Source organism: Synchiropus splendidus, chromosome 4 (assembly GCF_027744825.2).
Source record: "Synchiropus splendidus isolate RoL2022-P1 chromosome 4, RoL_Sspl_1.0, whole genome shotgun sequence".
NCBI classification, from domain to species: domain Eukaryota; kingdom Metazoa; phylum Chordata; class Actinopteri; order Syngnathiformes; family Callionymidae; genus Synchiropus; species Synchiropus splendidus.
In genome coordinates, this window is record NC_071337.1 from 292,951 (window position 1) to 318,118 (window position 25,168).

Genomic DNA, 25,168 nt, shown 5'->3' on the forward strand with positions numbered 1-25,168 from the left:
AAATTCCAGGTCATACTCACCTGCAACTCACTCCTGGTCTGTCAGTTTTGCCAGCAAACCTGGCTAAATTCTCCCACACACCACTACGGCTCCTCTGCTCCCCTCACATTTCCATGCCTGAGGAGTCAGAACGTGTTGGCAGCCTGAATCCATCTCAAGACAGCCATGAAATGATCAGGACCATTGTACAGAGGCAAAATGGTTCTGCTCAAACTCAGCCCCGACCAATGGTCTGGCTGTTCCCTCTGAGAGAGGAGGTCTAGCCGGAGGAACTCGTGCCTTGCCATCTCGCTCCCCATCAACATCCACACAGCTCTTCTGAAAACTCACCTATTGAGACCTGACTGTGACTAAAGTTTCTGGCACGGCTCTGTCGAGGATCATAACTCTGTTGTTGGTCGTGGTTGGAACCTCCACGACAGTTAATGGAGCTTTTTATGTAGTCTCGGCTCGAAGCATCTGCTACATGAGAACTGACCAAAACAGACTGATGACGATGATGATGATGTGAAGGCGCGCAGACCGGACTTCTGGCATTTGAGTTAGAGGTGTTGGTATTTGACATAGTAAAGAAAAGCTGGCCGACTCTCACACACGAGCGGCTGTTGATAAATGAGCAGCAGGAAGATGATGAAGGGCCAAAAGCAAATGTACAAATGATTCCAGTGCAATCACTCAGCGATTTCTCTTTACCTGAAAGAACCTCAATGGAGCTACTCAATGGGCCAAGAGCAGCCGGGGTGGGGTGAAAAAGAAGGGTGCAAGATGACTGCCTCCATCAAGCTGGACATTATCCGCCACTATTCAAGAGGTGAGGGGCAGGTGACTTATCGGACTCACCATAGCAGACGTCATGAGGGCGCACAGACCTGAAGAAAGAGTGTGAACAATGTGCCGGCCGTGAAAGACGAGGGGCTTCTTCATCAGACAGGGCTAACGTATGACCGGCTCAACACCAAGGAAATTAACCCAGCAGAGCACCTCCTTTAGAAGGCATGATTAATTCATGGAGGGAAAAGGTGAACAGTAGCAGAGATGGAGGAGGGAAAAGTGCTGAAGTCCCCGCAAAAAGATGGGAACACAGCGGAAGTCAGGAAGACTGATGTTAATGACGATTAATGAAGGTCCTCAGTGTCTGAGAAGAAACTGGAGGCAGTTCAAGGCAGGCCTATGAATCCAGGTGGAGGATGTCGGAACACTGGCACTGACGGTTTGAATGAATATTGAGACCTCGGTGAGATTCGCATCCCTCGTCATGACGATGCTGTCTCCCGTCTGAAGTCTCGTTCTCTCCAGAGGTCGTGAGAGCAAAACCCATGCTCACGTGACACTTGGCTCGACTCAGGAGCCGCCTCCCTTCTAATGAGGCAGGCTGAAGGTTCCTCCTGACCCACCACAGCAGAGTGGGTGTGGTGGGCCACAAAACCAAGCATTTTTGATGGACAGGGTTTAAGCACATTTCCTCAAATCATAGAGTTGTGTGTGTGTGTGTGTGTTGAAGGGGAGCCCAGTATCCTATCACGAGATCCCCTTTAACTATGAGCTCCTGACCTCCAGACAGATTGTGGTTTGACATACACACACAGCCCTCCACACGTGTTAGTCTGGCCCACTTGAGGTCAGCATGAAACCCTAAAAGTCACATTTTTCTTGATTTTTAATTTTATAATTTTTATGTTCTTGATGTTGTTCTTTTTATTTTTTATTATATTTTTGCATAAACATATTTGGGATTTCATTTGTCAAACCACGTCAATGCTTTAAAAACCATCACATCCATTGATTCTAATTTCCATTGAATTAAAATTGCAGTAACTTAGACAAAAAAGCTCCATTAACTTAAAAGATGTTGTTGTTTTATTTGTTTTTAATCTTACTAGACAATCGTTAACACTATTTTGATTATTATTATTAATTATCGTTCTTGAAAGTGCAATGTTTTAAAGCACAAATATGAAGCGTTTTTTTTATTTGCAATCTTCTCATTATATATAAAATAAGACAAATTGTATCCTTATTTTCATAAATTCAATCATATTTTTATGATTCGTTTTCCACCCTGTGACTTTATAGCACTCCTGATGAAGCCACAGAAAGCACGTGAAAATACATTTGTAAAAAGCAGAAGCTCAGCATGAACTTCACTCTGTCCACAGAAAGAAAACTGCGGCAGAGTCAATCCAAGTGTTGCGTTTGAGCATCTTTGAAGAGAGACGCTCTTGTTTGACTTTGTGAGAGCTTCTCACCATGACAGCAAATCTCGCTCCGCCTTGGCTCGCTCCTGCTCCAGGCCCTTTTGCAGTTCATCAGTAATCTTCTTCCTCAGAGCCTCTTCATCAACTGGCACAAACAAAAACAAGAGGACAGCTTTAAAGCAGCTTCAAAATAAGGACGCAATACATTCAGCATTGAAACATCAACAGGCTCGTATGCTGTCGGCTGAAGCAAACCAAAGGTTAGCAGCAGAAACCAGCAGAGGGCACTGCAAGGTACAGACTGTGGTGGTGGAGAAGTTTGGAGACAGGTCAGGGAGGCCGGACTTGTCAAGCTGAGAATTGGCAGCCAGAAGACTGGAAATGTTTTGATCAGCAGATTTGATGTTGATTCATCTGAGCACCGCAGTGATCACCCAATGTCACCCACACATGGATGCATCCATGTCCTCTCTCATTGACCTTGGCTGGGGTTATTACCCACAAAATTAAAGCCGTGACCAAACGTCAGGTCCCAACGTGCTATGAAAGTGTCAAGCAGCATACTGCAGTGCGAAGGCTAAAGCTAACAAAGGGTGTATTTGGACAGGATATTATGCAGAGCATGAAACATGGCCGGACTGCAAATGGCCGACCTCTAAAGAAGGAGACTGGATGACAAGAAACATCGTAATTCAGTCCACTCGACAGGAACATTCAAAACTTAGCCATGTAAGAGAGCAATTTCTTCTCAGTGGCGATCGGTGATGCCACAGTGACCTGGAATCACAAGGAGGGGCGTGTCAGGTGAAGGAAGGTTGACAATGACAGGAATATTGGCCAAAATGACGGACAGATGGCAAAAAGCGCATTTCATCCTCAGAGACATGCTGCTGTCACCCAGCGACCAGACGGCGCCTAAATAATATCAATCATGTCTGACAGCTCTCAGAAGCGCCACTGATTCACTTTAGAGGAGGGTTTAATTACTGCGCGGATGAAAACCGGCACGGCCGAAGCCCGCGCCACAGGCTTCCCCTGCTCGCATCCTGGCAAAGGACACACCGCAGAACACTGCAGAGTGAAAATTACAAGTGGGAGGAAAACAGAGAGCAGTGTTTCAGCACGGTGTCTATTACATCAGAAAATGAGTTGGAAAACTATTTCATTTTAGTTCAGTCTAGTCTCACTCAAAACCATGCTCCTTCTCTTCGAGCTTCGATCGATCATCTCAGTTTGTTTAGAGTCCTAGGTGAAGTCATTTTAGTGTTCTTACCATGTTAGCAAGTTCTCAGCAGTTTTTGCCAACATGCTTTGAAGAAGGACTCCACCTTTTACGGCAGACTGCTAAGGAAGACCGTGAAGGATGCACTATGTTGTCGTCATCCCCCACAGCGCCATCATCAAGCAAAGCCCGCCTCCACCCGAGACACTTCCTGTGCAGGGACAACACCAGGGGAGAATCCAGAAACGGTAAAACTTCTGCGTTCCCCAGCCTCCCGAGAGACGTCGTCTGGAAGGAGCATTTCATCCAATCAGGTGATTGATGAGCTTATTTGGTAGAGTAACTTTTCCTTGCTTTTACCAACAGATACTGAAAGCACTGACTGTGTCTCCCATAAAATGCCAATTCCCTCTCTCCTTGCAAATTTGAAGTGCTCATCAGGAAATCTTGAGGCCGGAACATGCAAACCATCGGCAGATTTACACGAGAGGTTCAGCGTGGCTTTCAGAACACCTCCCCTGCTACTCCCCCGAGTTCAGCCAAACTGAATAGAAGAGCGTTCGGAGAGCGAGCAGGGGACAGCTGATATGATAAACACTCTCCGGGGTGCTTGAGGGATGCTGCAGAGACAATTCCACAGCGACTGAGTCTGTGTCAGGTCTGGGTAGGACATGTAAATGTTAAAAAGATTAAAAACTCATCATGGTTTCAGACGTGTCCCCACTTCTGTCCTCTTCCGCCAATCACCGCGCCCTGAGACAGGAGGAAGGACAGGCGCAGGATCACTGGCCTATTGGTAGTGCAGATAATAGGCAAAGGCAAATTGCTTTTCTCATCAGAACTTTCATTAACCCCAGGACCCACATGGAAGGCATAATCTGGAAGATTACCACTTCCTCACGCCTCTCACTCTTAGTTGAGTCTTTGTGCACCTTTTCACTGGGCTCTAATAGAAAAATAAAAGTCAACACAGGGACCCATAGCGGACACAAGCAAGCATTCATGGCTATATTTAGTTTGGCCAGAACGACATTTGCAGCACACAACAACAGTGATAAAAAGTAACGTGAGACGTTTACCTGATGGACAATGGATAAAAAAACAAATAGATGGAAAAATAGCTAGAAAAGGCATGTTCAGGGAAGTTGACCACTGCTGTTTTACATGGAACCTTGAGGTAAAGCTCGCCAACTTTTTTCACCATATTGAGCTTATAGCATCTCGTGATGAAGACAAACATGTATGGTGGGGATGGGGAAAAAAATCCATTCTCAAATATATTTGGAAATAGTTTTTCATGACAATATTAAAAATCAATATTTCTGCCCAGACTGAACATTATGAAGGCGGAGAGACGCGACGTCATATCCACCTCCTGGTAAACAGTTGGGAAGCCGAGCTCAAGCATGTGTCTCCTGCTCAACAGGGCGGACGATCAAACACCCAAGTGAAATACTCGTGACAGGCTTTTATTTTCAAACATCAACTATTGTCCAATGTATACCAAGGACTCATTGATGGATTCACATAGCCGATGCTAGTGTCGGCCAGCTAACTATCACTCCACAGTGCCTTTTCACAAGCGCACCACAAACTGCATTCAAAACAACCACAGATATGAAGTCACTTGGCTAGAAAGGCAGCACAAAGGAGAGGTGAGGCCTGACAAAAGCCTGTGTTGTGAGAGCTCTCACTCGGTTACAAGACAAGTGGCCATCCTGTGCTAACAAGTTAGCGCTCTCTGCTAACCGCTGCTCACTTTAGCTCTGGAGCATTGCAGATACTAGTATAGCAATGCAAGGGATGGTCCTCCTGGGCTGTGAAACTTAAGAAAGTCATTGGATATTCTCCCACTGCATCTCTCCCCTGCTGCATCTGGTCTGTGACAACGCAGGCACTGAATCACTGGAACCTTTTAGGTCCCAAAATATTACTGTCCAGCCCTAATGCATAGGTGGTTAAAAGTTGGCCCTAATATGGAGGGAGCAAAACTTTCCCAAACTTCATGAAGCCGATCTGAAGCCGGGCGCAGTCATGTGACCAACTCAACAACCTCAGCAGCAACAACAACAAAACCACTCGCAACAAACACACAGGCTCGGCTTGACAGGTGGCAGGGCGTGAGTCAGCGATGCTACGCAGGTGGGGAGCATTTTACAGGTAAGAAGCTAGAAAAGTGACGAGTAAAAAGCAGGGCAACATCGTTCATGCAGCTGCTGCATAAAAGAATACAATGAATAATGTGAAGCTGCGAGGCACCGCATCAAGAGACACAAAGCATTTAATCACACAAACGGTTAAACAAACTTCATAGCCACAGAGACAATTCAAATGACATATCATGAAATATCCAGCTATTGTAGGGGTCATATTGCTCACCCCCACCTCGAGGATTTATCAAGACCACTGAAGAGCCCACACAACGACATCAAATTTTGTGGCAGCTATGACCTTGGAAGTGCTTAGTTCGGTGACACTGGAACTTAAACACTTGCCCAGTCAGACTATGTATACTGCTGAAAAACAAAATTCTCAAACGGACTCACTGTCTTTGACCCACCCAGTAGTCTCCCACTTCTCCTAGCAGACTATTAGTCCAGTGCAGTGTGTGGGCTGTACCACATGAATATTTATAGAACAATGAGAAGGAGTGGGAGGTTCAACCTTGAATACAGCGTAATCAGCACGCACGCACGCACGCACGCACGCACGCACGCACGCACACACACGCACACACACACTCACTCACTCACAGAGCGACTCGGGCCGGGATTCAGAGGCTGCCAACCTGCTGAGAGCTCCACTGCTGAGCCAACTCTGGTGTCCACAGATAATCAATGCCTGTCTCATTAAGGTCACAGCCTTTCACAAAGGGCCTGAACTTTGAAACTTTTTAACAAGATGTGTGTTTACCATGGCTTGTTTGGGCCGCTCAATCATCAGTGATCACTCGTCACAAACGCTGGACACATTGCTCGTGTCCACTCGCTTGTTAATGGACAAATAAAAGGAGAGCATATTGAATGCCGAGCCTCTCATTTGCCCCCAGAGGTTACATGTCCTTTAGGAAGCCAGCATAAACACACGGCATCCCACGGTTATGACATTCACTCGACACAAAGGAATCTAAGGATGAGTTGGAGCTGGGCGAGGAGAGATTTGGGTTTTCGTCTTGAAAATGCCAAGCAATTATTTGTTTCTGAAGACACATGGCCACGTGCCGTTCCATTCTTAATATGAAAGTTAAGAAAAGTTGGGAAATGCCGTCAGGATGTGGGGTAATCTCCTGGAATCAGAGTGCGATGGAAAACTTCCTGTCAACCTCACAGTATACAGGTGGGCATTATATTTCGCAGGGCTGCGACGTGGACTTTTCTAACACATATTTTAATACATTAAATAACATATGAAACATCCATCCAGTCTCCAGAACTCAGAGAGCTGGAGCAAGGAAGACTATCTTCTCCAGAAACCACCTCTGGTGTCTGGAAAGTATTTTCTGGGCTGCTGAAATTTTTTTCGAGGGCGGGGCTACTGGGCCTTTACAGTCAAAAAACAGCAGAACTCGTCTCACACAACTTACGGTTGATAAAATACATACCCAGAAATGTAGACAAAACATTGAGATGAGATGTTTGTTCACTGGGCATCATCTTCCGATGATGTCATTGTGCAGCGACAAGGGGATTTTGCAAAACTATTTACAGCATTAAAGCATTGCTGTTGAACATACAGGTGTGCACGTGAACATGTGATTTTTTTTCAATCTGAGCTACAGAAGGTATCAAGGAATCTTTTTCCTTTGAGTCTAGCAAAAACACTTCAGTTGCTGTATCTAACAACAACAAAAAAAAAAAAAAAAACGTGTTGGCCAGAAAACAAGCAAACTGCTGAATGTTATATTTACATTTTTCGGTATGCATTACATGCCAGACATCAGCAGTGAGTTGCAACAGACGGGTTCTACCATTTTTCGGCTGTAAATGAAAAGGTTAAACGTATCGGACGACATCAGCCATCAGCAGAAATGGTCAGTGGCGCTGCCCTCAAGAAAATTTGAGTAGCTAAGAAAATAATTGACAGACCCCAGCTCTTCTGGGTCTGCCCGCGGCCTCCTCCCAGGTGGGTGCATGAGGAGCTTCACATGCAGATGCAAACGCGAGGGGGGACACGTTTGGAAGCTCGCTTGACTGAACTGGTCTGGATGTCAGCAGCTATAAATAAAACCCCTTATGCAGCTCTCACAAAAACAGTCAACTTTGTGTCTGGGCCCAGCTCTTTCACAGACGTGAACAAGACCGCAGGAGACTTGAACTCCTCCAAAAGAAGGTTGATTTGTTGCCGACGGGAAATGCAGAACAAAGAAAGAAGACGAGAAGGAAGTCAATGTTGATGATGAGACGAGTCTGAAAACAACCAGAAAACTAGCTCCAACCTTCCGAGGAGACAGAGAGGAGAACGAGGTACATTCAGGTGCGTGTCATGGAAGGATACCCAGGGCCCTTTTATCTGCTGAGCATCAATGTCTTGCAATTCATCAGGCTTCGGTCAATATCTAATGAGGTGACACCTCGTTGTCTCCACTGATGAGAACCTTCAGTGCTTGTTTGGAATTAGAAAGAACTCTCTAAGGACCACAGTCGACTTCAATACCCCAGAGTTTTGGAAGCAATCCGAGTGCCACGTGTTTTCAAGGGCTAAAATGTGACGATGCAGATGTTATGGACGAATATTTCAAGTTTCAATCCTGTTGATGTCCTTGTTTTATCATTAATGGGAGTCAGATAAGAGACAAAAACCTTTGATTTTGAGGTGATTCATACACTCATTTGTAACTAAGTTACAGCAGTGTTTGCGATTTTCACAGACTAAATATTGTCAAACTCTACAGCTGCAAATATAAGTGTTTTTATTGTTTTATTTCAGATGTTGTTTCCCGTCGCAAAAAGGTTCTCCACTGCATCTGTAATGACAGTTTGGTGTCCTCCACAATAAAAGAGACCAATTCAACGTGCTTTAAAAATGAAAAGTAGATACAAAAAAAGCACTATTCTGACAACTCTAAAGGGCTCCAAACGAAACGCTCCAAAACAGAGAATTAAGTGAGCCATTGTTGTAATTATCTTTTCATCTGAAAACCAATTAGAGCGAACAATGAACTCAAGATGGGGAACAATCAACCTGTGCTCTGAAAGTCCTCACAGATTAGTGAAAAACCCACAATGATCGTTTCCTTCAAATAAATGTGAATATATTCAATTAAGTGCACAAACATCATGATCACCATTCAAGTCAGTGCTGAGGTGAAAATGGTGTGCAATTAAAGAGTGAGCGAATACAAATTTCCAGCCATCATCCGCTGCTGTTGGTTTGTCGTGTGAGAGTGCAGAGGTGTCGTTTTAATCACCAGAGTCAGTGTGGCGTGGCAGAAGTTGGCCGTTTTTAATTAGCTGACTGATTGAACACAGTCAAGGATGGTGGGAAACGGCCTACACGCTCAGAGGACCCCACGCCCACTCCTCTCAAACTCTGGTGTGGATCCTGTTCCAACCAGCTTCAGAACTTCAGAACTCTTGACAGGGTCTTGGTTTAAACAGTCAAGATGTCTGCACTTCCAACAGAGAGAGCATCCTAAAACACATGCTCTTCATGTAAGTGAAATAGATGTTTATTGTCTAACAAATAAACTCGAAAGAGTTTCACTGCATGAGAAAAAAAGAACTGACATGAATGGGAAACGTACAAACCTATAAGCATGGCGATGAAAAATATGGCAAATGCTTCTACTGTTGAAATGAATATTAATTAAAGTCAGACAGAAAAGGCTTAAGAGAATATATATACGGTGGCTTTAGGTGGATTAGAGTAAGCACAATAAACACAATTTAAATTAGCTGGACATCATAAATCCCCAAGTCTCTAACAACACTGACTTCTAATTAACCAACCCCTGCCCCCCCACAAAAAAAAATCCCATAATATTCAATGCAAACAACATTCAGGCGACTTTGTTCAGAAAGAAATCTCACTTTCATAATATAAAGGTTAGTCAATAATATGGTCAGCAGACAGAGATCAGTAATGACCGTCTCCGTCTGCTGTGGCCGCTGTCACAGGAAGCCCCAACGGCTGACTACAAATTCTTCACGTTTGACAAGCATTTTCCTTTTTGTTTCAGTCTGTGCTAGTAGTGCTGATGCTGACGATTCACTGGAGATTTGACATGAATCCAGTTTGGAGAGTTCATAAAATCGAAATTCGAAGTCATCACCAGTGGTGCCCCAAGCCGATTGGAGCTGCCAAGCTACGTTGTCAGTGGTCGCCCCCTGAGCTGACCGGACCTGCCGAACCAGTTCGGTACTTACACCGCACTGATTCACAAGGCTCATCTTTGTATGGAAAGAAATGTTTCATTTGGAGTAAAATTGCTTTAAAATGTTCATTGAAGTTCCATTTATGAATGAAAAATGAAACAACGTGAAACAGCATCTTCCTTGACACGCAGTATCGTTGCCTAGCTAGACTTGAAGACCACCGAGTCCAACTACGAATAAACAGGCATATTAGAAAATATAGACATAAACAAGTACCAAAATGAAGAATGAAGTCGGGATGGCAGTGACACAAAGTACGCAAGGAAAACAGCACAGATGATCGTGTCTAGCAAATTTCTGGCCCACTTATGGGAGTTGGAGGATATGGTGTTGTAAGGGGTTTGTCAGGGTCATCTGTACTGTCTCACTTCTGTTCCTGGTGTCACTGTTTCCACCACTGCACCTGACGTGGGCATGGAATGGAACTCACCAGCTGATGCAGCAGGAGGGACTGGACTTGGTTCAGGGACAGGAGCAGGAGACACCGTCTCCACCGAGGGCTGAGACGGAGGGGTCACAGGTTCACAAGGAGCAATGGTTTCAAGCAGGGGGGGGATAGATGGCGGCTCAACATGCTGCTGGGACAGGGTGTCCCCTGAAGCGGGGCGAGGCGGTGGCGTGGCAGGCTCAGCAGGATGGGGGGAGGGATGAGGTACAGGAGAAAGGATGGGTTCAATGGTGACAGGTAACATAGATGGAGCAGATGAGGACACATCTGGAACAGGAGGAGCAAGCGTAGCTGGTGGAGTGGGTGGAACAGTTGGAGCGATGGGATCATTGGGGGAAGCAGAAGCTGAGGCGCAGGCAGAAACATTGTCTGGCTCAAAAGCAGCAGAAGCAGGGGGGGAAGCAGGAGCAGAGGGTGGTGGGATGGGGAGCACTATGTCAATCACTGTGGGTGCTGGTACCTGTTCTGGCTGAGGCTGAGGAGGAGGAGGAGGAGGAGATGCAAGTGGTGGGTGGGTCACTGTCTCTACTTTAGAGTGTGGCAGGGAGACTTTTGGGTCGGACGGAGGGGGCTTTTGAAGTAGAGGGGAGAGAGGGTGAGCCGGTTCCTGCTTGGGTTTCAGAGGAGCTGTCGGTTCTCTCATGCGATTGATGACATTTTCAGAGAGCTGCAGGGAAGAGAAAGCAGAAAGTGTAAGGTATTCAAAGCATAAAGTTAAAATGATTAACATGCTTCGGGTCCGTAAGAGCCGAACAATCCATCTGCAGTGCTGAATTACACACCCGCAGTGTGGGAGAGCGCTGTTAATGGGAAATGCTTGTTTCTTTAAATCTAAACCTTCCCGCCTGTCGGCGACTACTCTTTGCTTCAAGCCAATAAATCATCCTGAGATGTTTGCAGAGCAATAGGCTGTGAAAAGGCTCAACATCTGTCACCAAGGTTTGAAAAATGGAAATAGTCAAGAATGCATCGGATGAAGGACGCCTCCGCTCGCAGCATTCAAATGAACAATGAGCCATCAGGCCTCATTCACTGCATGCACTTCTGATCAAAGCTGAGGATGAAAAAAATGATAGCTTGGATGGACTTGATAGAAGATACTCCTGTTTAAACGCTAAAGTTATTGCTTCAGATTTTGACCACAAAGAGCACACTTGGATTTATTTTCCAAATCGCACTTACAATCATACTTTGTGCACACGTATACAGAGAACTTTATCAGATGCATGGTATTCTCCAATTTCCATTCACAATGACTGCATGAAAAAGGAATGCAATTATCAATTCATATGACGCCATGACAACCCTTGCGACTCATTAAGTGCCAAAACAAAAGATAAGACACAATGCAGTTTACAAAGAGAAACGGTAAAAGGCAAATCCTTTCAAAGGATGCCACCTACATTCATCAGAAATTGTATCCAGGCCCATCTCGTTTCAGGTTATGGTGAGAAAACAGGTGACTTGTCTTATTTTGAGACGATTTACTTTCTGTTGATGACATCCTTCCGTATTTAAAGCTGGACTGTGGGCCTGTGTAGCGCAACATTTGCTTGGCACAGACTCTACAACAAGTTTATTTGATTTCGTCTAGACTAAGCCAAAGTAAGGAACGTCCTCAAACCATTGCTGTTCTATCAGGAGTACCTTGGATGATAAAAATGGTGCATGTAAATGGCTGCAGTTACATGACAAAACAATGGCTGCCATCTTGGCTTCTCCTACTGTCCAACCAGCTCATGGATTCCCACACAGACGTCATCCTCATGACGTAGCACAAACAGGGTACGTTGCCACAAGCCTCAGCCAATGTTCCAGCGCTGAAGCTCACATGGCAATATAGATTAAAATAATGTTTCTTTGATCACACGAGCCTTACATGATGGGGTTGGTCACAGACATAATGATAATACTTCTTGTGTTTGAAATTCACGTGCATACGACCGTGCAGGAACTCCATTTTCTCAGGTTCACCAGGAACCCCAGAAAGAAAAAAAGAACACAATCATACATATCTGGAGAAGCCATCAGGCCATCAGAGCGGCTGTGACTGGATTTGTGCTGTTGTGTTGTTTGTGTGACTTTTACTCCCGAGCCAAGTCTTTAATAGGTTTAAAGTGTTTATTTGTAATCCAGCTGCAGTGTCTGGCTTCCAGCAGGAATCAGGAAGAGCAAGGGAATTACACGTTTCTAAATCCGTTTGACGGCACACGAATATGTTGAGGGGGTTTAAATGCCTTCACTAAGTTTTCTTTACATGATTTCAGTCACCTAAATCGCGACTGGGAAAGTTGCCAGAGAGACTTACTCGTGATGAGTTTAACGACGTTGCTGAACTACAGGCCACTTGGAGAAACACACGGGCGCTGACGTCATGTCCATTCAAGGACTTTCGAGCAAAGTTTCATGGTCGACAGGTAAATGCAAGGATAAAGGCGGCTGTCGAAGCCAAAGAAAAGGACTGTCGCACTTGAAGGAGAACCACTTCGTCCTTCGGCAGCAGGCGTGAGCAGCCATGAGTTTGACAGCTAGTCTACACACTCACCCGGACGCCCTTCACCACCATGACATTGTCGTTCTCGTCTGACTCAAAAGACACACGCCGGGTGCTGCTGTTACCTCCCATTTGAACACCAATGAAGTGAAAATTTACGACATGAACAGACCGAAGACGAGGAGTCAGTCACTCATGTGAATCTCCGTTAGCTGCCGGACAACATCAACACTTCCTTAGCATGACGTAGTGGACAAAACACGGCTTCGCGATTGGACAAGAACAAACAACGGCCGTTTCTATTGGTGCATTTGAGAAAACCCACCTCCAAGTTTGCATGCGTTTTTATTTGGACGGTAACTTTCATTCTCAACCATTCATTCGCACGACGGAGTCACAGTGGACTGGAGCGCGTCTCAGAATTGCAATATGCATCTAAACACATTTGAATGACACAAATGTACATTCAGCAGTTGACATATGTGAATAGAATAGCCTTTATTGTCCCTGTAGAGTGTGCAACCAGATTTGAGCGCTACTCCCTTGGTGCAAACAATGTAAAAAAGAATATATCAAAAACAATCAAGCAAAGCAGAAAACAACAAGTAGGTACTCATAAATAATATATACACAAGTAGCAGCAGTAAAAAGAGCCTACTAACAGAAAGTGGATGTAAACGTTAATATTTTATTGCACATAGTTATTTCTTTATTGCACTCTGATATTTATCTAGTCATAAAGTGTATAGTGACCATACACGCATTGGCTTCACGCTGCGCATTAATGCAAGGTATGTGGCGCCCTTGATCACTTGGCCTGATGGATGATAAAGATTTTGCACTTAGATCTATTGAGTAAACCGATCAAACAGTCATGTCCTACCTTTGTGCCCTTGTTTTTCATCCACACACCTCTCAGTCACATCAATCATTCTGTGTTCACACATGCCAAGCTGGAAGTCATCTTTGGCCCTCTTGGGTGAAAACAAAATCCATTAGATCACATGGACTGATGGCACAGAGGCTGAAGACAAGGTGAGAAAACACAAAATTGAACCTGGACCTTAGGAGCAACGCTCTTTTCTTTTCAATGGAAAACAACAGCAGCCGCAATGACACCATTATTGTTGCTCTTTTCCAATGTATTTGCTGGGACACCAAGATCACCCACAATGTTATCTCGTCATTGCACCAGCACATCAATCAGGGCCAAGGCCACTGGGAATCGACCTCTTTTCTACACAATCAATGCCATCACCTTTTCTCATTGCTGCTGCAAAGATTGTCGGAGATACAGCACAGGAGAGCCTTTCCAAATCAAACACTATGAGTTTTAAATGGTCAAGGCTATTAACTTTGTGACCCACATGCACAATCGAAGACAGACAGACAGCCAAGTAACTCCTTGTACCGTCTGCATGAGGTCTGTTTTATACCTTCGAGATTTGCTGGGAACAAATTAGTTCTCGCATAGAAACCCAAATCAAGTGAAATATCTTTAAAATCTGAAATAAATTATGACTAAAACTACAACAACAACAACAACAACAACAATCATAATAATTATGATTGTTGTTGTTGCGTAATAATTATTACTATTATCCACAATAATAATATATTAGTAATAATAATAATAATAAATATTATTATTATTACAATAATAGTAATAAAAAACAAAGACTACAAAATGATTTTACACTTATTGAGAGAACACTCCCAATGTGCTTTTGCTTACGTTATAAGAGGTACGCTATAAATATATAAATAAATATAACACAATAGATCAAATCTGTGTAGCGAACTATTTTGAATTCAACAATTGCATGTTGCATTTCTGTTTAGCTTAAAGTGGAACTCAAATGAATAATGGCGCGGATCCACTACATTTCCCACCATCCCTTGCGGTCAACTGTTTCCTGTTTGGGCGCTGCGGCTGGAAAAATGGCAGCAGACGCTGGGCGATACAGAAGTGCGGTAAACAAAAACAAAGACCCCTCTGGTCTCCTCATCTCCGTCATTAGGTGAGCGTTCTAGTTGTCTATATATGTTGTTAAAATTGTGTTACTCCCTGAAACGCTGGTCTTGTCACTCCATGAAAGATTGACAGTTTCATGCTAAAGCTAACTTGGCGTCTTCTTTCCGGTTTACTGTACTATACTATAATACCATAATACGTTTGATGTCGTCATCTATTGCTTCTCCTAAATTCGACATTTGCTTCACTGATTACCGTCTGCCATTTTTTGCCAATAATCGTGTTTGCGGTGTCGTCGCACCGATGATTTTAGTGAGTGATACATTGTATTTCAATTGACTTGCGATTTATAATAGCGTGGGATGCTTTCGACACAATGGAATGTAATCCACATAAGTTAAAGAGCTTTACATATTCCAGTGACTAAATGAGTTCTGATCTTTTAATTGTTTTGACAAGTAGTTTTGCACCCACGCTAGTTAGACATGAAATTCAGGTTGTCCATTTAATAGCGGCTTTCGTTTTGCTTCTGCATTGGTCCGTATGCAGGACCCTGTCCAGCAGCGACGACGTACAGGACAGAGAGACGGAGAAGGGCCGTCTGGAAGACGCCTTTGAGACGTGTGATCGTGGCTTGGACGAGCTGATTGTTCAGCATTATGCAGAACTCACCACTGCGATCAAGACATACCAAAGCATCACAGAGCGCATCACCAGCTCCAGAAACAAGATCAAGCAGGTAGAATACATAAAAAAGCGACCAATCTATCCAATCCCAGCTAAAGTATATGGAAACCCACGCTCGCTTCAGTCAGTCGTTCTTTCTGGAGCTAATACCCTGGAAGTGTGTGATCTGACCTGAGTACTAGTACATGAACATGTCTGCGGATTCAACGTCTTTGGGTGCACAGTAAGCTGGGCAGGCAGCTGCTCCCAAATGCATCAGAATTAATTGTTTTTCCGTGTTACTCGACTGTCACATACTCTTCATCAAGTTCAATTTAGTACAAGCTTACAAACTGCCTGCCTTTTTTGATACGCCATGTTATGATTAAAAAGAGGGGCAAGGACAACAAAAACGGCCGATGCATCGTGCCCCTCACTCTCGACCTGTTTCTACTAATCTAAGATATCAACCACCAAGCGTTTGGAGCGACAAAAACAAATCACCTGAACAGAACTTACTCCTACTATCTCTCTCTTGAATGTACTTCCACAGGTCAAGGAAAACCTTCTGTCATGTAAAATGCTGCTTCACTGCAAAAGAGATGAGCTGAGGAAGTTGTGGATAGAAGGCATCGAGCACAAGCATGTGCTGCAGCTACTGGATGAAATCGAGAGCATCAAACAAGTTCCTCAGAAACTGGAGACCTACATGGCCAGCAAGCATTACCTCCATGCTACAGACATGCTGGTAAGTAGCACATACTGTAAATGCCCATTACGCATTAGTATCAAAGTTTTTTTACAATGAGATTTATAAACCTTTGATGTCGTTGCACTAAAGCTTAACTCGTGATTGATGGCAAATGAATCCCACGTGTTGCTAAAAGGAAGCTTCTCAACAGCAGAGCAGCCAATAATGTTTCCTCACGTGAATATTTGTTTTACTCCAACAACCCAACATAACAGATCCTGCCCAGAACCTCAGAAGAGGCTCAGCAACTCATCGTTAATGTGCTGAATTACATTTTTTATTTTTATTTTCTTGAATGCCTTACTTTTGGCTTCCTCCAGCACTTGTGTCGTGTCCTTCATGCTCAGTCACTCCTCTAACTGGTCTTTGAAGTAAGTATTCTGACTTGAGGATTCGACGTTTTTGTGTCTCAGACAACTTGATTACAATTGGCTCGTGAGTCCTCCATTTTCACTCCTATTATTGTGACTAATTATTCATGTCTGTCACTTCAATTTTCAATGTTTGATAGAAAGGTTTGGAGAATTTCTGGTAGCAGTCTATTCCGGTTCTGTGAACAACCTGCTGTGTTTGTCTCGATCACTTGGACAAGGTAGTTTCAGTGGTTTTGTTTTTACAAGCAAGTCTTAAATGAGTGCTCTACTGTATAATCTCCTGATACTGTCTGTGCTGTTATTAAGGAGGCAAATAGGAGAGCAAAATAGTCTTATTTGGGGGGCATTTCATTTGGAAGGGTCAGTTAAAGTACCTAAGATCAATTGAATGACTTTCACTTTCATATTCATTTTTGTTGTGAGGGAGATGTTTGATATGATGATTTGGAAAGAAAAAAAATGTCAACATTTAGAGATTGTCTATTTCTGTCCAACCGGTAACTGTTCCCATTCTGGTTCAAGCTACACGTTGTACAGTGAGACTTATTAAATGACTGATTCAAGGATTTCATGACTCTAAATCGGGTCATGCACAGTAAAATCCATTCTGATCTTTTTTTTTTCTTTTTTTTTTTTTTGTCTTTCCAAAAAAGTCCAGCCCTACTGGTCCAAGGACTGGGCTTTGCAGAACACACTTGCTTTTCCTTTATCGAAACTCTCCGTTCAATTTGGCATCTTCAACATTCTGTTGTCTACTGTTCCAACAGCTTTGTATCCTATGCTGTGCACTGCTTGATGTTGGACTCACTACTCTATTTACGAAATATTTTTTGGTTCTCAAAACCATGGTGAATTACTGTTGCCATCATTGCTAAAGAGATGCACTCCCTTCCTTTCCAGTTAAACAGTGTATAACACAAGTATTACTTTAATGCTTTAATAGAACTTAATAGTGGACTCAGGGCTCAAATGATTTCATGTGCACAATCATAAGTGGTGTCCTGATTCATGGATATTTTGGCCATTTAGGTTTCGAATTCAAGACGGCTCTGAATCCGTCCACTTGATCTACGAAGTTGTAAATATGTCTGATGTCAGCTATTTAACAAACTATCCTTTTCTTCTACTTCAATGCTCCTATTATCCAGTTACACACTGCACACACTGGAAATACTTCTTTCACTTTTGGAACAGCTTTTTTATGACCTGAATCCTTCCTTTCTACTTGCCCAGTGTCTTTGTCTTGTAGTTGTTGGTGTGTTGTATATGAGGTTGGCTCATTAAAAGGAATAATTACACCAACACCCTCAGCAGCATGTGAGACAGGATGGAGGTGTGCTGGTGTGTGGAGTCCACCCACTTCTGATTGGCCAGCGGCAACAATTTTCCTGTGGCGTTTTGGTCGGTGTGCCGGATTTTTTTGTGTTGCAATGTTTGCATCTGGTATTCTGCAGGTGCAGCATCATCTTCCCGTCGGTTTTGTTCTGCATTCTGAGTCTGTCTTTGGTGTATCTTGTTTGTACAGGTGGTGATTTGAGTTTGTGGTGCTTGGTGTCTTGAAAAGGTCTCCTCTGGCGTCAACAGAGAGAACTTTATCAGACTGTAATGCCAGAGATGCAGATGAGCTTTTGGCCAAATATTGAGAGCGCTCTGCTCTTTTTTAACCTTGAGCATTTCTCTGCCTCAGCAGATTTCGCATGTCGCCGCGCCACACGGTAGATGAATAGATGTGTCTCGTACAACAGAGTGCAAATGTTGTCTGGACAATCCTGCCGAGGTGTTTGGGGGACTCCTGCTGTGTCAGAAAATGCTGAATAAAAATGCTATCTATTTGGTTGTCTGCCTCCTCTCATCCTTGCAAAAAAAAATCCATTTATCGAATTTTCCAGTCCAGCGGATGCAACTCTTTACCTTCAAACATGCCATCAAGTGCATTGTGGGAGTTGCAGGTGTGTAGCTGTGTTTGCACTCTTGTTCTTTTGATGTGTGTGTTGTTTTTTTTGTCCATTTGCTCAGCAGGAGAGGAGAGGAACGCCACGGAGGACTAAACGACCTGGCTCTGTGATCTCCATGTTCCTTTCCTCACTGATCTCCGGCGCTCTCTGTCACTCCTACACATATTCCTCTAGACGCTGCTAATAATTAGTTTGCTGGAATTGGGTTATCTGAAGAGGATGATAGTGTGCCCAAAGGACCGTGAAGGATCCCTTTCACGGAGGTGGAAAGAAAAGGAGCGAATAGAACCTGTGCTCAGTCAGTCACTTCAGACAGTGGATGATTCAAAGTCAGGTGGACACACTGATGCTTTTTGCCCAACTTCAAATGCACTTAAGCAGATCAGGACAGAGTAGTTTTGTGAGAATGTCAAGAAGCACTCGAAGGGACATTTTGTCAGTGTTGAACCGCACGTCGCTGTGCTTTTGATTTCGGGATTCTCTTCGCTGTTTTGTGAATAAATCATTCAAGCGTCATCTACTTTAAATAATCATTTAAGGTCACGCTCCAGTGGAGGAGCTTCCCTTACCTTCTGTTTTTCTTTGAAGATCTAGTCTGTCTGGATCAAAGCCGACATATAGACTCCAGCATCTGGAATCTTTACGTTTTTTTTTGCTCTTTTTGGGTTGTGTAAAGTTATTCCATGGATGAAAGACAGATAAAATAACAGACAGGGATGCAGCCAGAGGATAGAACAAGATGGAAGGGTTGAAAATGGAAGACAACGTAAAGGACATGTGGCGCACGAGGGAAGAAAGCAATTGATAGAGAAATTGGGGTCGTGAAGGGAAAGAAAGCAAAGATAAGGAAGGACTTGGAGGGAGAAAAATGAGATGGAAGGAGAGAGAGAGAGACGCTGCAGTGAGGGGCAGCAGAGACCTCGCTCCTCTTCCCCATCTTTCTCACCCTTTACTCCCAATCAAATCACTTGATATCCCTCGTTACACTGACAGTCCTGGCCCCTAACGACGTTAAGCCGCCTCTGTGTGTCATCCCAGCCCAGTGGTAATGAGACTCACCAGTGCTAAATGATTTCCAGTCATATAATCATATACACACAGGCACACATGCAGCATGGCAAGCCTCACAGGGACGCCCAGTTAAACACAAGTGGCCTTATCATGCAGCACATTAGCTCATCTTCTCTCTAATGTGCCTCTCATTTGCATCAACACACACTTGACCCTTGTCCCGCCGGCCCAGGGTCCCTCCCATTAGCTGCTGGCCTCCCTGGGCCATGAAACCAAGTGTGTCAGCGACATCATCTGTCCTTGAGACACGCTCCACACATTTTCTCATTCATTTCAAATTCTCTGCAACAGATTCAATCAGAGCCTCTGAAGGTTTGGAGAAAGAAGAATACGTGACAGCTTTATTCTTTCATTCTTTCACCAGTTTTGATGCCCACTGTGGGTGTGCGAGTAAAGGTAACAAAAATATCCAGGCTCCGTGTCACCCACCCGCACGACATGTCAAATGCTCTTCTCCCTTTGAGGTTTCCAGGCTCGTCCTTTCACAGTATATAAATCGTCTGATTGATGAGTGACAAGTGGCTCCAACAACTGAGCTCGACGGCGAATGGTCACCATCGATGAATCAATTGTTTCTTGGTGTGTCTGTAGGTGTCTGCTGTGGAGTCTTTAGAGGGTCCCTTGTTACAAGTGGAGGGTCTGGGAGATCTGCGTCTGGAACTCAAAACCAAGAAACTCAACATCCACCTCGTTCTCATCGACGAGCTTCACCGACACCTTTATATCAAGTCCACCAGTCGCCTGGGGCTCAAGAACAAGGACAAGAATGCATCACGCTTTCCAGGGTAAGGACGGGAGAGGGCTGCCGTGGTTTGGCCTTCATCGATTGGTGCGGACGTTGTCGGTCCATTGGCTGTTTTCAGTGGAAGCCATCACCTGCTCATATGGAGGTGAGGCTCCCTCTATGCCTCCCAGCTGGTATGGCAGGCTGTGCCTGTAAAGGTGCATGAGCTAACCCAGGAGGGTCTGGCGCCTTCCCACCAGAAGCAAAGGGAAGCTAGTTTTTGTCCTCGAGACTGCAGCTTTGGTATACGGATACATTGTCGGATCAGATAAGGTTTCGAATCAATCTTTAGAATTTTTATTTTGGCTTGTCAATCAATCTCGGAAGGAGGTTCTGAATCCAGATTTGGTCCTTCAGACTGGTCCTGTGCTTTTTTTGGCCATACTCCCTTGCCTTATAAGTTGCAGCCATGGCGCTCTACTGTTCACTGGGGTAATGGGAATGTTCATGCGAATACTGCGAGGCCTCCAAGCCACGCCCCCTCGCTGAGCAGGCCCACGTTGAATGAATGACTGGGAGAGATTTTCTGAGATCGCGTCAAGTACGATGCATTTGACGATGATTGGAGTTAATATAAATGCTGCTGAAGCTTTTGGTGGGGGGCTTTGCCATTAATCATGAGTTAACTATGGCTGTAGTGCAATTAATTGGAATTTAAAAAAGAATCTATTGAAAGCCACAGTAATGACTAATCAGTGCCAAAGTATTAGTACGAGCTGCTCGGCTACGATCCTGTGGCTCTGCGAAGCCTTTCTCCTCTCTAACATGGCTTTGAGAGGAGACAAAGCCAAATCGTCCAGCGGATCCCGTGGTGTGCCATGGAAACTGCAACTGCATCATACATGTTCAATGGCCTCCATGTTTGCTTGTGACAGCCAACCTTGTTTTTATTTTAAACCAGCCTCAGCTGAGAAGTACCTGGCTTCAAAGACGACTAACTGTTGGTACACAGTAGGATTTCAGTTGAAATTCACAGCTTGTTACTGAGATTGCTCTGCCTAAAATGAAAACGTTCCCTTTATGTCGCCAGACAATTTCAGGTGTTGTTAGCTGGAATTAAGTGATAAATTGGGTGAATATTTCAGTGCAGCTTCAGTGACCCCACACTATTCTCCTGCTGGTACAATATTTCTTTGTAACCCTGGGAGACTTCCAACATGCTGCTGACGCTTCTGCGCCGTATTAATGCAATATAGCACGTGTGTTTCTGTGAGGCTTGTGTGTGTGTGTGTGTGTGTGTGTGTGTGTAAGGTGCGGTAATTATGAAGGCAGTGGGTTGGAGAGCTGCAGTGATTTATCACTGGGGGTCAGCCGCTGACAAGCTTGCCCCCCCAAACTGGTTTGCCTCTCACAACAAGCCTGCCTCCATACACCCTACTCACTTAGCAGGCACGCTGTGTTTATTGTTCCCCACCTAAAGGCCCTGGAAGGATTCCACCTCCGGCTTAAAGCTTGATAAATGGCTCATTGGAAAGCAGCAGCAGCAATTCCACACAGAGATAAACCACTTTTTGTTTAAACAACAGATTGATTTTGTGCGGGAAGGGCGAGTCGACGCTTTGTTTCTTTTTAGCGTGGATGGAACAGCTATGAAATGTTTGATGACAGGATTTTCATTTCTGTCTGTTTGTCTCAATATGATTTTTTTTTTGGAGACACAAAGTGGAATATTTCACATGCTTGGTTTGTTCTTTCTTCACAGCTCCTCGATCAAAGACACGTCTCCGGCTCCTGCGTTGGATGTCGGCAGCCTGTCCACCCCACGCAAGCTCTTAGATTCATCACAGTTCGGCATGCGTGGCTCCGGCACTGGTATGCTGTTCAGCACCTATCAGACAGGAGTGGAAATGCAGGAGAGAAATCTGAGAGCTGTTTGATGGAGACAGAAAAATCGTTGATGACTGAGATGGTCACAATCAGATTTGCTGTATATTTGCCCACATACAAGCTGTTTGTAGTGATTTATTGCCGTGCCAAAATCATTCCTTATGACAAAAGAACTTATCAAAGCATATGATATCTATAAACACAGCAGTTTCTGTTGTTGCTAATAAAGGAAGCCTGTTTCCAGCTAAGAAATAAAATAAATCACAACAATCTACTGGATAAAGATATAAAACAGCTGCAGCCCAAAAGTGAGTTTTTGGGTGTGCGAGAGAAACTTAACGTTAGTAAAAAAAAAAAAAAAGGTTGCATTATGATTTTAGAAATGAAAAGCAGTAGAGTCTCCATTAGATTGTTTAGGCATGAGAAATGGGATCAAGCCCTCAAAAGTCTTTTAAACTTGTTAAAAATATTTGTGAAGCTCCTTCTTCTTAGCCTCTGAAACGACCAGTTTGAGCCTTACTTCTTGTCAAGTTGTAGCATGTTGATGCCAGGGCTTTGAGTGAAGATGCTGGAGACCACAGCTGTATTGTTCTGATGCTGGTATTTCTGATGATGAAGCCATTTGCTTGACTCTGGCCTCCATTCATTTGCATGTCATTACTTGACTTATGGACAGCAGCTGAACACAAGCTCTGATAAATGACTATGAATGTGATGTGTATTTCCTGTGCTAACTTTCTAATCACCTTGCGCCCCTACCCGTCTCCACCATTAGTCACCCTGCAACACTATCAGCCCAGCAGGGGGGCAGCATTCATTAGTGCCAGTGGAAATGCTGTTTTAACAGAGACGGCTAATGTGCTGAGGAACGTCTGAATCCTCTGCTGGCTGAAGGGGTGTGGAGTCAGCACTAGACTCCTTTCAGGCAGAGAATAGCAGAGCTCAAACAAGAAGATAATGAAAAAAGTTCATCCTGCTGTAACTCTGTCCCACTGGCTCGCCTTGCTGCTTCTTCTTCTTCCACCCACACTTCTCTGGTCGACCCTGTCCTTTTCATCTGCACATGCTGGTATCGAAGTATGAAGCGGTTCAGGTGTAGGCATTGATTATTGGCTGCCTCGTGAACTGAAGTGGGGCACTTCCTGTGGCCGTCCTCTCACATCGACCGTTCGACCCTAATGACCCCACCGAGGCCACGGAAGCTGCTCAAGCCTGACGTCTGATGCAGTGAGAGTGAAAAGCGTTTTGGGTTGTAGTGCAGTGACAAAATAGCATCCAAGTGAAGTCACCAGCCGTGTGATGAACTTCACTTTCATCGGTCATTTGCTTTGTTTCTCTTGGCCGTATTTGCCTCCACCAACCTCCCAATTGAGAAGATGAAAAACGTTAAGAGTCTTTGAATTATAGCCTGCAGGTAGCCAGAGATGCATTTTCCACATTATGCAGATGACATTATTCATAATCTGCCAGAAGCGGATGCCAAAACCGCCACGCTGAGGCCACAGCCGCGAACTTCCAGGTACCATCTTGTTTGCCATTTTCTCTAATGGCATTCGCACACCTCATTTGTAGCAAGTAATTGTGATAATTATCGCCCGCGCGGCAGTTGGAAAACAAAAATGTGAAAGCATCCAAAGCCCATTAATTTGCCATAAACATTACCTGTGTTAGTGCGCGTTTGTTGGCGGATGGAATTCGGAGCATAACCGGCTGGAGCCACTCCATTTAGGTGATAATGATGCAAAGTCAGACCTCGAGAGGCAGATAAGAGGAGAAGTGCAGGTGTGCCCAGAAGAATGCATGAGCAGTGGCCTATTTTTGTTTGGCTGCTCTCTTGCTTTCCCCCTCTTGGTGTTTTAGGTCATCACATTGAGTTTTGGCTCTTTGTAGTCCTTTCAACTCACTGGTTTTCGTCCTTTGCAAATGCAAATATCAATTCTGAATGGTCCGTCAAGAGCAGGAGTGAGTGGCTTTCATTTTTTTCTCCCCCTTCCTTGATTACATGTCTTCGCTGAAGAGCCCCTCACCGGCTGCCAACTCATTGTTTGATTGTTCATACTCCTCAGCTGCTGAATGTTTCATTCAAACCTGCTGTTAAGGAGGTTGCAGTTTGTACTACTTCGACTCCCAACACACTTCTCAGTCACTCCTTTTTTAGCCGTCCGATGTCATGACTTTATTCTGCTTATACCCCATTGTGGTCCGTTGCGGGGCTGGAGTCTGTCCCCGTGACATGGGGTGAGAGGCATGGGACACCCACTTACTGCCGAATTAGATGCATTCGCAGCTGTAAGTGGACTGTGGGCAGAAACCAGAGTGCCGGTGGAATCCCAGAATCGGAAGAACACACCAGCTTCTGACAGAAAGGGCCAAGGTTTGCTCCAAGAGCTAGCCTGGCAACCGAACCTCCGGTCTTCATCACGTGAAGCTGCAGTGATCGTTTTAATAACACAAATAAATAACACACCATATGTATGGGGAAAGAAAAAACAAATCAGAGAAACTTTTTGTGCAAAGACACAAGTGCTCGGTCGGTGAGTACACAAATGCAAGCACTCGAACACCTCTCGTTTTGCAAAAAAATGGTACTGGTGCGTCCATATGAATTTATTTCATTTTATTTATCTTGTTTATTTTCGTGTAGTTTAATATTTCAACATGCTTTTTGTGACCTCACGAGAGCTTGGGTTGAGATCTGAAGTTTGAAAGTTTATGATGGTGTCGGTCCAGTTAGACTTTCAGTTCAATTTCACACTCCAACGGAGGAATGAATCGCTCACCCACAAAATAACTCCAGTGTCCAGAACGGAAACGTTGGTATGAAACAAGACACACATGCAGCAGCATATCTGTAGGTGTCCCTTTTGAGTTTGCCGTTAACTGACCAAAAAAACATTGTTTTTTTCTTCACGGCAGCCGATGATGTCCGCGACTTGAGCCAGTCAGACCTTCCAGAGGTGGATCCTGAGGAGAACAGCGCTGAGTTCATGGGGATCCTCATCAAGGTTCTTGGACACACAACCGCACTGTCG

The 25,168-nt window shown here is 44.4% G+C and overlaps 2 protein-coding genes across 5 annotated transcripts in view; one reads left to right on the top strand and one right to left on the bottom strand.

Moving 5' to 3' along the window:
- The window catches only part of chchd3a (coiled-coil-helix-coiled-coil-helix domain containing 3a), a 70,718-nt gene extending 57,745 nt beyond the window's left edge, over positions 1-12,973 (bottom strand). For 2 of the 3 annotated variants that reach the window (XM_053863707.1, XM_053863708.1), the window contains exons 1-3: positions 12,785-12,973; positions 10,222-10,906; positions 2,247-2,340 (exon numbers count right to left, since the gene is read on the bottom strand). In XM_053863707.1, coding sequence (XP_053719682.1) covers positions 2,247-2,340; positions 10,222-10,906; positions 12,785-12,865 — 860 coding nt within the window. In that variant the 5' untranslated portion in view covers positions 12,866-12,973. The remainder of the gene's footprint in view (positions 1-2,246; positions 2,341-10,221; positions 10,907-12,784) is intronic. The other variant, XM_053863710.1, reaches the window with a different exon arrangement.
- exoc4 (exocyst complex component 4) overlaps positions 12,455-25,168 on the top strand; it is a 74,060-nt gene continuing 61,346 nt past the window's right edge. The window contains exons 1-7 of one of the 2 annotated variants that reach the window (XM_053863701.1): positions 12,455-13,768; positions 14,576-14,754; positions 15,258-15,447; positions 15,928-16,122; positions 20,117-20,310; positions 22,012-22,121; positions 25,053-25,141. In XM_053863701.1, the coding sequence (XP_053719676.1) occupies positions 14,600-14,754; positions 15,258-15,447; positions 15,928-16,122; positions 20,117-20,310; positions 22,012-22,121; positions 25,053-25,141 (933 nt within the window). In that variant the 5' untranslated portion in view covers positions 12,455-13,768; positions 14,576-14,599. The remainder of the gene's footprint in view (positions 13,769-14,575; positions 14,755-15,257; positions 15,448-15,927; positions 16,123-20,116; positions 20,311-22,011; positions 22,122-25,052; positions 25,142-25,168) is intronic. The other variant, XM_053863702.1, reaches the window with a different exon arrangement.